Raw genomic sequence first — 13,110 nt, forward strand, 5'->3', positions numbered from 1 at the left:
TGCGTTTGTGGCATAACTAAATAAAACCGATCAGAGAAAAAAAAAAAAAAATAATGTTTATTAGGACAAGTCTAATGAAGACGATTAAAGGAGGTCTTCTTAGAGGTACGAATACAGGCAGTCCCTGCGTTACATACAAGATAGGGTCTGTAGGTTTCTTCTTAAGTTGAATTTGTATGTAAGTCGGAACTGTATATTTTATCATTGTACCCCCAGCCAGAACTTTTTTGGTCTCTGTGACAATTTTATTTAAAAAATGTTGGGTTGTCATAAGAATCAATATTAACACTAAAGCTTCATCACAGACACCTTTGATAACTGTTATAGCTGTTTATTGTAGCCTAGGACTAAAGTACAATAAATTACCAATATTCAGAGGTCCATTTGTAACTAGGGGTCGTATGTAAGTCGAGTGTTCTTAAGTAGGGGACCGCCTGTACTGGTAAACCACATTGGGGCCAAAGTTTACATACGAAAAATAAATAAGTGTCTACTTACCCTGTTGTGCCTCTTGGTGCAGCATCAATCCTGCCTCCGTTCATAGACACTCCTGGCTGGGTCGGAAGAATCGGCGAGCATGTGACCACAGAAGGCTCCCCAAAAACTAATGCACATTCTAATAGGCTTCAGCTGTATACCTGTCTTTGCCACAATTTCACCATATCTCTATTGACACACTCTCTAAAAAGGTTCCCTTCTTTTAGGCTAAAGGAATAACTTTATTTTCTATGTAGAATAAAAATTAACAAACAGCCTTAAAACACTAGAATGTAAAAACTTACTTGCTTTCTGTTGATATACCAACTATCCTCCTGAGATCAAAGGGTCGGCCCAACTGAAAAGGAGGATTTGATGCCTCAAAAGAGAGTCGCCTTCTGAACGGCTCCCATATTCCTTGAGCTTCTAAGTAGGCTGTTCCAATAACCAAAAGAAACAGCAAACTAGGAAAGGACAAAAAAGCAGATTAATATACAATATGCACAAAACACCTGGGAAAGCAGAACTCCTGAAGACTTGTGAAGATTTTTTCACCCATTTGCCAGCCCACCAGGCTGACCAAATGCACCTCACACTTGTTCTGGTCTCCCTGGATACTGCATGTATATATACAGCAGTATACGATACACAAATATACAAATAAACAAATATTTGAAACATTCCCACATGGGGCGTATTGAAAAAAAAAGCTGGAAGGCGAGTATAGATTTAAAAAAAAAATAAAATTTCATATAGGGCCCAGGAGGGGGCTCTTGGAAGCCAAAGGCCCCGGGGCCCGCCCATGCTGCCTATATAAAGTTCCGCCATTGGACTGTCTAGATGTACTCTGCACCTCCTATAATTTGGCTTACTTTATGCCATTAAATTAGGAAAAAAAATTCTGTCGGGTTAGCAGTATTTTTGCCGCATGGACATTTTTGGTGCGAGACCATGCCCCATAAAATATCTATCACACTTTGCGTTTGAAAAAATATATGAAAGAGTATCCTTTAGAAACGATCCATAGAGATTAGCGTTTACCTCATAATTCCTGAGATAACAACATACAATGCCAACTCCCAGTTGGGCCGAGGAAGAGCTTCTGCACATGAGGCCAGCATGTGGTATGGAAGCGATGCATTTAGTATAAAAACAAATTCAGAACCTCCTGCTGTAACAATCTTTAGTTCACGAATCACCCGTGAGGAGGTGAAGTCTGGTGTAAACCTGCAGGAACATGAGAGAACACAACACTTTAGAGTGTAACATCAAAAATGTCATTATAATCATTTAATATTATCCAAAACATCCAATTATTCTACCATATTATAAAAAAATGTGATTCCTTCTAAATGACCCCTCAGTTTCCAGAGTGAAAAAACAAACATTCACAATTTAGAAGATAAATAAAATAGAGCCCTGTTTTCCATAAGTAGGCTGTTCCCAAAATCGTGGGGGTGATGAATTTGGGAAAATACTTTTGTTGCAAAGTTATTTATTAATTATTTTTTTTGTAACTATCGTATATACTTGAGCATAAGGCAAATTTTTCAGCACAATTTTGGTTCTGAAAAAGCCCTGCTCTGCTTCTACAAAAAAAAAAAAAAAAAAGGTGAGGCAGTTTCTGGCAATTTCATTAGCGATCCACTGATCGCTTGTTCAAGCTCTTCTTCACATTACACAGTGTAATACAGATACACTGCGCATGCTCAGTGTGTTACAGCCGGGTCCTGCCAGAAGGCAGACCCGGGGGACACACGGAGGAGGATCGCGCAGCCCCGGATGCAGTACTATTACGTCAAATGTCGGGAAGGGGTTAAAAAAGAAAAAAATTGTTTGAACAATCTTAAATAAAAGCTGCACAATCACAATGATATTAATATTCTAGCAAGAATATACTACCGTATATACTCGAGTATAAGCCGACCCGAGTATAAGCCGAGACCCCTAATTTTACCACCAAAAACTGGGAAAACCTATTGACTCGAGTATAAGCCGAGGGTGTAGTATACAGCCTGCCCCTCATGTATACATCCAGCCAGCCTGCCCCTCATGTATACAGCCATCCAGCCTGCCCCTCATGTATACAGCTAGCCAGCCTGCCCCTGTATGTTGAGCACATAAAAAAAAAAAAAAAAAAAAACTTAATTCTCACCTTCCGGCGATAGTCACCCCCGATCCTCGGCGGTGGCTCTCGATCCCCGGCAGCGGCTCCTGTCTTCTTTCTTCTCTTGCTGACGGAGTCGCGTCCATGCGATCTCCCCGCCGACGCTTACGATGATGCAGCAGTGTCGCCGCTGATGACGTCACACTGCCGGCATCATAGTGAGTGCCGGTGGGGAGATCGCATGGACTCAACTCCGCCGGCAAAAGAAGTAAGGCGGGGATCCAGAGCCACCACCGAGGATCGGAATGTGAGAACCAAGTTTATTTATTTAATGTGCTCAACTTCGGTATCGGGAACCGCCGCCGGTGGATCCGGGCACCGGAGGGTGAGTATTAATTTTTTTTTTTAATTGACTCGTGTATAAGCCAAGGGGAGGTTTTTCAGCATATTTTTTGTGCTGAAAAATTCGGCTTATACACGAGTATATACGGTACATCTTGGATATTGAATATATAACAATGGTAATAATATGATAATAATACATAACTCTGAATACTGCTTGTTATCTGTCAGAAGATGTTCCAGAGGAGTGGAACGCTTAAGAAAAACTACAGAGGCTAAGGGCAGAAAACACACCCTAATTAGTGAAGCTCTGGGACGTGGATATGTGCAGGGGATGTGTATAGCTACAGGAGTTTATACAACTGCTTCAGAGGCCTCGTTCAAGCCATCTGGGCTAAGGGTATGTAATTTATAGATCCAGTAGACTTCTCTTCTACATAGTGTTTGGTAATGGTTATGTACATTCTCGGCAACATAATCAATATCATCAGTTTTTCATTTTTTTGTGTTTAGGAAAGAGTTGTTTAGACAGCCTGTGTTAAGGGTAACCTTTTTTTTTTAACGGGGTGTGTGGTCCTACCAATATATTTCAACCCACAAGGGCATTTGGTTAAGTATATTATATAGCTAGATGGGCAGGTCATCGTGGTTTAAATCATAAATAATTCTGGGTAACAGACTTAAACTAGGTTGCTTTATTGTTGATATTAGAACAGCATAGGCAAAGCTTATGTCCGCATTTCCTGAACATCGGGACAGCATCTATAGTTTCACGACTAGTAGTAGGTGTGAAACATGTTGTCCGATTTTTATTATGTCCTTCTGTTTTTATATATTTGTTGGTTAAATAACAATTTTTTTATGTTTATATAGCATTATATATTTTTCGGGTTGAGCCGCAAACAGTCATTTTCCCTCCTTCCGACATCCGTTGGATAAAAATTAGGGAGGGGAGGCTGCTGCTAGGCATTTCATTAGCGAGGGGAGACCTTTGCTGGACCTTTCATTAGTGAGGGAAGGCTGGTGCTGAACATTTCATTAATGGGGGGTAGCTACTGCTGGGCATTTCATTAGTGAGAGGAGGCCTCTGCTTTTATTTAGCAGGGGTAGGCTGCTGCCGAAGATTTCATTAATGAAGGGAGACTGGTGATGAACATTTCATTAGTGAAGGGAGGCTGGTGCTGGGCATTTCATTAGCGAGGGACTCTGTGACCAATGTATGGCTTATACTCAAGTCAATAAGTTTTCCCAGTTTTTGGCAAATGTAGGTGTCTCGGCTTATACTCAAGTATATACAGTAATTCATCCTTTGTTCAGAGAGTGCAATGTTTGAGCAACATATCGAAGCTGCATTTACATACTGCCATATTCCAAACATATCAATAATCATTTCTATAATGTTTCGATGTTCTAAAAAATACATAATTTGTTCAGGCATGTGCCTCAGCAAAACTCCAGGTATATCAAAACAATAATCAAACTTAACTATTCTACACCTAAAAATTTTTAGGATAATTTTAACGAGGGGTAGTAAAAAGAAAAGGCTATTTTAGTAAATATGTTTTCCATAGTTATTATATGTTATTCAGTGTAACTACACAGCTACAGACTTTCAGAAGGCAGGACTTCCAGGGCTTTAGGACATGCCCAACAATTTACTTACAATATAACAATTTCCTTTGAGGAATTTGGACCTAGTGCAAACTCCTGACAATTTAATATCTTGAATCCATATCCTTCGCAGGAATAACCGCTGATTTCCATGCTTTTTATGGTGACTTGCAGCTGCCCTGTGTTCTCAACCTTGAATATTCTCTTGAGAGTGAAGTTTGGCTCTCTGGGCTTTATTTCTGAATGAGAGGGAAAAAACGATAATGCACAATTCATTTGATGAAGATAAAGCCACCACAATAATAAAAGTACACTTTACTATTTATAGTATGTGCTACAGTGAACTGCAGAACGTTACTGAGCTCAAGGTGCTGAATGTTTCTTGGGACCAATCACTGCTAGATCAGAGAATACTTGCTGTAGTGGTGGGATATGAAGTAAGAAACAAGAGCCTTAAGGCAAAATTCCAATGACAGAAGGAAGCACAACTTACTGTCAGAGCAGTCTTTTAAAAATGCTTCTGTAATTTTAAACCTTAAAGATGTTCCTGGACCAGGGGGTTTTCCAGCAATCTTAAGGTTCTCATTTGCGCCTTGTCCTTTCACCGTTATTATGTCGATGACTGTTAAATTATTTCTGCAAACCAAAATAGTAAGCAGTCAGAAGACGATATTAAGCTTCCAAAATTCAATAAAATGTTATTTGCTATGAAAAGCCCCACACATCGAACCGAGTATAAACAGAGACCCCTAATTTTAACACAAAAAACTGGAAAAACCTATTGACGCGAGTATATAAGCCCAGGGTGGGAAATGCATCGGTCACAGCCCCCCCAGTATATAGCCTGCAGCCCCTGCTGCCCCAGTATATAGCCTGCAGCCCCAGTATATAGCCTGCAGCCCCTGCTGCCCCAGTATATAGCCTGCAGCCCCTGCTGCCCCAGTATATAGCCTGCAGCCCCTGCTGCCCCAGTATATAGCCTGCAGCCCCTGCCGCCCCAGTATATAGCCTGCAGCCCCTGCCGCCCCAGTATATAGCCTGCAGCCCCTGCCGCCCCAGTATATAGCCTGCAGCCCCTGCCGCCCCAGTATATAGCCTGCAGCCCCTGCCGCCCCAGTATATAGCCTGCAGCCCCTGCCGCCCCAGTATATAGCCTGCAGCCCCTGCCGCCCCAGTATATAGCCTGCAGCCCCTGCCGCCCCAGTATACAGCCTGCAGCCCCTGCCCCCCAGTATACAGCCTGCAGCCCCTGCCCCCCCAGTATACAGCCTGCAGCCCCTGCCCCCCCAGTATACAGCCTGCAGCCCCTGCCCCCCCAGTATACAGCCTGCAGCCCCTGCCCCCCCAGTATACAGCCTGCAGCCCCTGCCCCCCAGTATACAGCCTGTGTGCGGCTGACGGCACGATCCCTGCGATAGACCGCGCGGGGACACTCAGCCGATGCTGGAGCATCGTTGTATAGAAGAGGACCTACCTGGGGAGTCAGAAGGCGAGTACACGGTTTGTTTTTCTTGACTTGAGTATAAGCCGAGGTGAGGTTTATCAGCACATTTTTTTTGCTAAATAAACTCAGATTATACTCAAGTATAAATGATATATATATGATATACAAGTGCTTTACAATAATTAATAGGAAAACATCTAAATGAATTAGGCCCAAGTTTTTTTTTATGTTATTCTGGCTCACACATCTTGATAATACTCAATGTAATGCTTTGTTAACCGCAGGTAGCATGTTACAGAGGAGGAAGAGGTATATGGTGTTTGTGGTAAAAGTATGACTTGACATTATGCATTTGTATATCTGCCTTTTCTAGGTTAAAAAGTCAAGGAGGTGGTCTTTCCAGTGATTGACCACTATCACTGTATGTATTATAGAGACATGGATGTCTATCACCTGAAGGTCTCCCTATGTGATTCCTTAAAATAGAGAAAGCCCATAAAATAAATAAATTATAGTACTGTATATCAATTTGCTTAGCTCCTCTTAGGCATTTTCCATGTGACAGATTCCTTTTAACAGCCCCATGTCAACATTGTAATGACAGCATGAAGGTAGACGGCATGTACCTTATCTGTGGGCTGATAAAGTCTCTGTGTCAGGGTAAACCATATTGTAAAAAAATCAATAATTCAGGCATATGTCAGCAATACAGATTAACTTTATTATAAACTCACCTGACTACAAGTAATGAAGATACAGTTTTGTTTTGCACTGGAGTAAATCTAATATTGACGCTTTTCTTCTCTCCTGGCTTAAGAATTATGTTAAGAACAGATTGACGGGAAGGTCCTTCCACAAAACCTTGACTGCTCTGTACAGGCTGCACCTTATAGAGTACAGAAAAAAAATGAAACCAGAAACTTTATTTTCATTGAACAAGTTGTTAAAAGATTTATCATAACTGAACCATAACTATGAGACACAGCACCATGACCATGTCGGTAGTGGCATAAGGCACTAGGCATAAAAAAGAGAGTTGGCTGTACAGGTCCAAGGACTTCTGGGTCTGGCAGCAGAAAGACATATGCTTCAATAGATGGTTAGCACTTCTAAATGTGTGTACAACAGTCTCGAGATCATAGCCCTTAGACTTAAAGATAATAAAGGCTGTGCACAACGTAGTAAAAATTAAAGTTTATTGTGTGTACAGTAGACTTTCAGACCCTGCGCCTTTGTAAAAGCACTGTAGGGAAATACAATACAAAGAGAAATACGGTAAGTAATAGTAGGAGAATCATGTTTACTTATATGCAAAAAGATTAAGATAGGTGGCCAATGATCTAACAATGTAATTACTAGGGATCGTGCATACAGGCATAGGCTACAACTATGAGTAATATATGATAACAAAATTAATATACATCATGAACACAAATGCAGGATGGTATTGTGAATCATGGAATATACTGGTACATGGAATACATGAAAAACATAATGAATCATGGAATATCAATAGATCTTCATTATACTGGGTCTGTAGTAGTTAACGACAACAAAAGTGACAGTGTAAATGACATAATGCATATAGTAGATGACACATACTGTTGCTTAGAAATGCATACCATCTGGAGGGAGGAAATTGTATAAAAGGAAACTCACCACTTATGATCAAGTTAGGAAATGTAGGCGCGGTATGAATGGTGCTGCTACACGCTGCGTTCACTTTGGTAGTGTGTGCAGTGGTGGGAGATAATAAAGTAGGTATGGGAGGATGGTCTGTGCATGCGCAGTTAAGTACTAGTGTTCTAATGTATACAAAAGACCACTCTCTCATCCTTATACAGGCAAACAATATCCCATCAAGGAACACTTCATATGTGATATTAGTTTTGTTGTCTACTTGATCAAATGTCCTTGTGGTCTACTCTACATAGGGGAAACCACCCAAAAAGTTAAAGACCACATAGGACAACATAAGTCTACCATCAGGCAAGTAACCTTTTGTTACATTTGAGAAACCAAGTAATTGAGCATATACTGCAACTCAGAAGAGGTAATAGGGTACAACTTCTAAAGAAGAGAGAAGCCTATTGGATAAATAGGACTCATGGGAATATGATGTTCAAAGTCTTCTTTAATTATGTTGTTCAGAGTTCTCTTTAATCATGAGTTTAACAGTACATATGTATTGTTACATTTTATACATTTATACATTTTATTGCCATATTGACAAATTTACATCTCTTATGCTTCAGTCTAACCATATGCATTTATTCTTTTCAGATTCGTTAGTATAATCACTCCAGAGTTCCACTTGGTAAGATAAGTATATCACACAACTACTGGTATTGTATTTTCATGTTATTTACTCCCTCTACATTTCTCATTCATTTCGTCCTAGTGACACGCTTGCTGGTACCACTTGCCAATATCTGCTTCCGGTACTTCACTGTGCATGCGCAGACCATTCTCCCATACCCAGTGTCATCCCCCATCCAGCATCACTGGGCGGTATCTTTTATTATCTCCCGCCACGGCACATACTACCAATGCGAATGCAGCAGCACCATACATACTGCGCCTACATATCCAAACTTTATTATAAGTGGCGAGTTTCCTTTTATACGATTTCCTCCCTCCAGGTGGTGTGTATTTCTCAACAACAGTATGTGTCATCTACTATATGCATTATGTAATTTACACTGTTACGGGACATTATTGCTATTCACAGTATATTTCTATAAGTGACACAAATATGATATTCTGTGTCACTTATGTTGCGTTTAACTACTACAGACCCAGCTTCCATGATCCATGATATAGTTCATGTATTCCATGTACCTGTATATTTCATGATTCATCCTGCATTTTTATTCATGATGTATATTAATTTTGTTATCGTATATTACTGATAGTTGTAGCCTATACCTTTATGCATGATCCCTAGTATTATATTGTTAGAGGATTAGTCACCTATCTTCATCTACTTGTTTATATGGAAATATGTTTATATGATTCTCCTACCATTACTTATTTCTCTTTGTATTGCATTTCCCTATAGTGCTTGTCAAAGGCCCAGGGGGCCAAAAGGTCCATTGTACACTACTGTACTCACAATAAACTTTAATTGAATTTGTACTACATTGTGCACAGCCTTTATTCTCTGTTAGCAGAAAGACATACCAAAACAGGTTAAAATTTACCAAGAACCAGCACTTATGACATGCAAGGCCTTTGCCAATATCAAAGATAGAACGAAGAAGGGACAGAATTCCTGGGAGTGGACCTAGGGGTAGACCAGTTCTCAAATATTATGTTAAATGGACATCAGAGTCCTGGTTCTGTAGAAGAACCACAAGGCAATCTAAAAGATGATATTCTTATTTTAAATATGTCACCTAAAGCATGTTTCTAGGTACTATACATCTCAATAATAAGCGTTTATGTTATTTTTGATCGTAAAAGTAAATTGTTACATTATTGGTTGCACATGTACTTACATTATTTCTGAATACTTTGAATTCTAATGTCTTCAGATCTATTCTTACAGACTTACTTATATTGAACCTGAAAATAAAAAGCAACAAATTTAGAGAAGTAGCTACACACAACTTGCATATAGATGATTGCACAATCACTTCCTCAACTTTTCCTCACACTTTCAGTATGCATTTTATTAAACATTTATTACGTATTTTACATGGTCAGAACACAAGATTGAGGAGAAATACCATATATACCTTCACGATTCAAACATAGGAATAGTCAACCATTTAGCACTGTCTACTTGCAAAAATAGTTGGTATCAAGTTCACAAAAAATGAAACTTTGGGAGCATTTAGAGCAGTGGTTCTCAACCAGTGGGTCGGGACCCCAGCGGGGGTCAAACGACCAAAACCGGGGGTCACCTAAAGCCATCGGAGCCGCAATTTTATTGTGTTTTTACTGTGAGTTGCTTGGTTTGGGGGTCACCACAGCATGAGAAACTGTATTGAGGGGTCACAGCATTAGAAAGGTTGAGAACCACTGATTTAGAGGTTTCACGAAAAAGTATCAAAGAATTTAAAGACCGTGGTCATACTTAATGTTATTATTGTAGGTAACCTCTGCATTTCTCATAAAAATACACACTCTAATATGATCCTGGAGAGCTTCAGTTTTATGGTGAAAGGTCTTCTGTACTTACCGGTCTAATATCTTATCTAACACCAAAGAGCTGTTAGCGTAAAGTGCCAGGGGGAGAATCTGGACATACACTGCTACATCAGCAGGATTTTCTAGTGTAATTTCTTCTTCCTGTTGCAAAATAACAGCAAGTCGTTAATTTTCTGCTGTATAACTTGACAAAGAATGTGCTTCTTACTGGAATGTTGTAATTCAAGTATATAAATACATACACAACATATATTCTAGCAATGTTATTAGTGGTTTATGAACTGTGCCAGTGTGAAACAGGTTTTCTACTTTCAAGCTGTTCATACACTTAACATGTGAAAATAAGGATCATAAGAAATAGTATATTTTACTTACACATGAGGAATTGGTATTGGTTAAGGGAAAATGTACATGACGGGAAGAACTGATAATAGATGGCCAAATAGGCTCAGCCTTAACCTCTGCAAGGACATTCTTCTGCAGATCTGTGTCAACCTCAAACACAGCTTCAGGTCTACAGATAAGACAGATATTGGTTTAAATATAGATACAAACAAATGTACATATATATATATAATGAACAAGCATAGTGTGAATCTGAACTTGGATAAACTGTTGCAGCTTAGGTTTAAAAGTACCACAACTAACATGTAGTTACGTTAAATAGAGGTACGCGCTCGGCGCTTACCATGCGCGCGGCTCTCATTCACTTCCTATGTAGCCGCGCGCACGGTAAGCGCCGAGCGCGTACCTGCCTGCGCCGGCTATAAAGTTTAAAAAGTGTTTTAAACCGCGATACCGCGGTTTAAAACGCTAACTAAAATAAGCTCCGGCACCAGCTCACCCTGAGCTGGTGCTCGGTATTGCCATCGGAAACCTGCCACTACAAGTGGTAGGTTTCCTTTAAAGGAAGTATTAAGAAATACTCACATATTCGAATTTTCGCGGATATCACGCCACTTCTTATAAAGATGTTCATAATTATCCCAATCTGAGTCCCAAACATCCTCTTGCATTGTTAAATGATGCTGAGTCTTCACCTCACCTGGAATAAAATTATTCAAACATTTGTTATACATCTTATATTGTTTTACCTAGAAAAGAATAAATTTTATGGTTCAATAATAAGGGGCCGCGCGGAAGACCAAAGAGGGACCGCGCGAAGACCAAAGAGCATCGGGCCCGCGCCGGAGGGCGAGTATAAGAGTTTTTTTTTATTGACTCGTGTATAAGCCGAGATTAAGTTTTTCAGTACATTTTTTGTGCTGAAAAACTTGGCTTTTACACAAGTATATACATTATGTTAAGATGAGAGTGTTACATTTATTGCATTGCATGCACAGAGAAAAGAAAATTGTAAGGGCAACAATGTGTGCAAAAGTCAGAATGATGTCCAACTAAGTTAAAGGGGTATTCCAGGAATAAGCATAATTCATATACAAATGGGTAGTCAAAATATAAGCTAATGTGTAATTAGTAGTTATTTAAAATTTTGCTCCCCTTAGCAGAAAATGCTGGTGACAGACTGTGATGGAGAATTAAAATGCTACTGGCCCTTTAATCAGTCCGTTAATTTCCTCCGCGCAGTCCGTTGTGGAGCAGACACAGGACACAAGATGGCAGCTGGTCACATGTCCACATCACATGTCCTGCACCTGCCTGGGCAGGTCATGTGATCACCACTACGCTTGGCTGTAGTTGGTTGGTTGCAGTGCATTCAGTATGGCCAGTGTTGTGGTGATGGCAGTTACACATCATTACTATGGTAACTGAGCAAGAAAACCTGTTACATCATCACTGGAAGCAGAGCATAAGAGGGAGGAGGAGTTACTGAGAACTAAAGGATCATGGAACTTGTAGTTTCCAGTGGCGGCCATCTTAGTGATAACTCCACCTACTTTAGAGAGGCCATAAATTTTGTAAATCATAAAATCAAACTATTTAAGCTCCATTTTGTGACTACTGACATTGAGTATTGTTGTACTCATTTATTTATATCATCATGGGTTTTTGTGTCAGATGTTCATATTCCCGGAATACCCCTTTAACTATAAGAATATAAAATAAAGACTAAGCGACTAAACAAGGTTAAAAGGAATAATTTTATTACAAGGTCTCCTGCTACAGACTGAAAGGGCAGAAATACAAAAGTCCATAGTAAGCTCAGCTTAATCCTCTCTGTGGAGGCTTGATACCAATATCTTTACATTTTGGTAAATCCCAAGATCTCTGGTACATATGGCGTGTCTTATCTATCTATACCAGAGACATCCAGCATGTATTTTGTTGCAAATCACAGGCCTGACCATAATAAAATCCCTGTTAGCAAATAGTGAAGTGAAAACAAATTTAATTTGGGAGTTTTAGGCAGGGTGACTTATGGAAGAATGCAGAAAAACTGCAAATGCAAAATAGAAAGGGTGGAGGTGTTTGAATGTTTTTTTTTTAGCAGTCCTGGTGCCAGAACATTAAACTGACACTGGTTTAAATTTATTGCAGAAATCTATCTGTAGTACTTAGCTTGTAAATCATACACAGTGATAGTAAATGCACTAGTGCCTTTAGCAACACATAAGGTAGGTACGAATAACACTGAAATTTAAGCAACAAACATTAAATACCCTCCAATGCATTTGTCTTTGTGTCCTGGATGCATTACAAAAACTCCCTGTAAAATAAAACAACTTAAAAGTTTCCACCAAACTTAACTTACTTTTGGATAAAAATGGAAGTCCAACGTAACAGTGGTCACCACAATTTAAAGCAGAATCAAAATATATATTGGCTATCTGCAAATGGAAGGAAAATGGTTAATCCAGGAGCACAAACCCAAGTTAGCTTCTTCCAAAAAGGTAAAGACAACATAGATTAACTGACTAGATCACCTTCTTCTACTGCCTAATAAGGTACTTATACTTATAATGTACAGTGCCAATTTTAAGTTTCAATGTACTCTTTTTTTTTTTAAAAGTAA

The 13,110-nt window shown here is 39.5% G+C and overlaps 1 protein-coding gene across 3 annotated transcripts in view; it reads right to left on the reverse strand.

The window, feature by feature from the left end:
• TMEM131 (transmembrane protein 131) overlaps positions 1-13,110 on the reverse strand; it is a 116,967-nt gene that overhangs the window by 12,757 nt on the left and 91,100 nt on the right. For all 3 annotated transcript variants that reach the window (XM_072135707.1, XM_072135706.1, XM_072135705.1), the window contains exons 21-30: positions 12,850-12,925; positions 11,067-11,181; positions 10,512-10,650; positions 10,168-10,277; positions 9,482-9,548; positions 6,716-6,867; positions 5,031-5,173; positions 4,590-4,776; positions 1,519-1,704; positions 783-941 (exon numbers count right to left, since the gene is read on the reverse strand). In XM_072135707.1, coding sequence (XP_071991808.1) covers positions 783-941; positions 1,519-1,704; positions 4,590-4,776; positions 5,031-5,173; positions 6,716-6,867; positions 9,482-9,548; positions 10,168-10,277; positions 10,512-10,650; positions 11,067-11,181; positions 12,850-12,925 — 1,334 coding nt within the window. The remainder of the gene's footprint in view (positions 1-782; positions 942-1,518; positions 1,705-4,589; positions 4,777-5,030; positions 5,174-6,715; positions 6,868-9,481; positions 9,549-10,167; positions 10,278-10,511; positions 10,651-11,066; positions 11,182-12,849; positions 12,926-13,110) is intronic.

This window comes from Engystomops pustulosus, chromosome 2, assembly GCF_040894005.1.
Source record: "Engystomops pustulosus chromosome 2, aEngPut4.maternal, whole genome shotgun sequence".
Taxonomy (NCBI): Eukaryota; Metazoa; Chordata; class Amphibia; order Anura; family Leptodactylidae; genus Engystomops; species Engystomops pustulosus.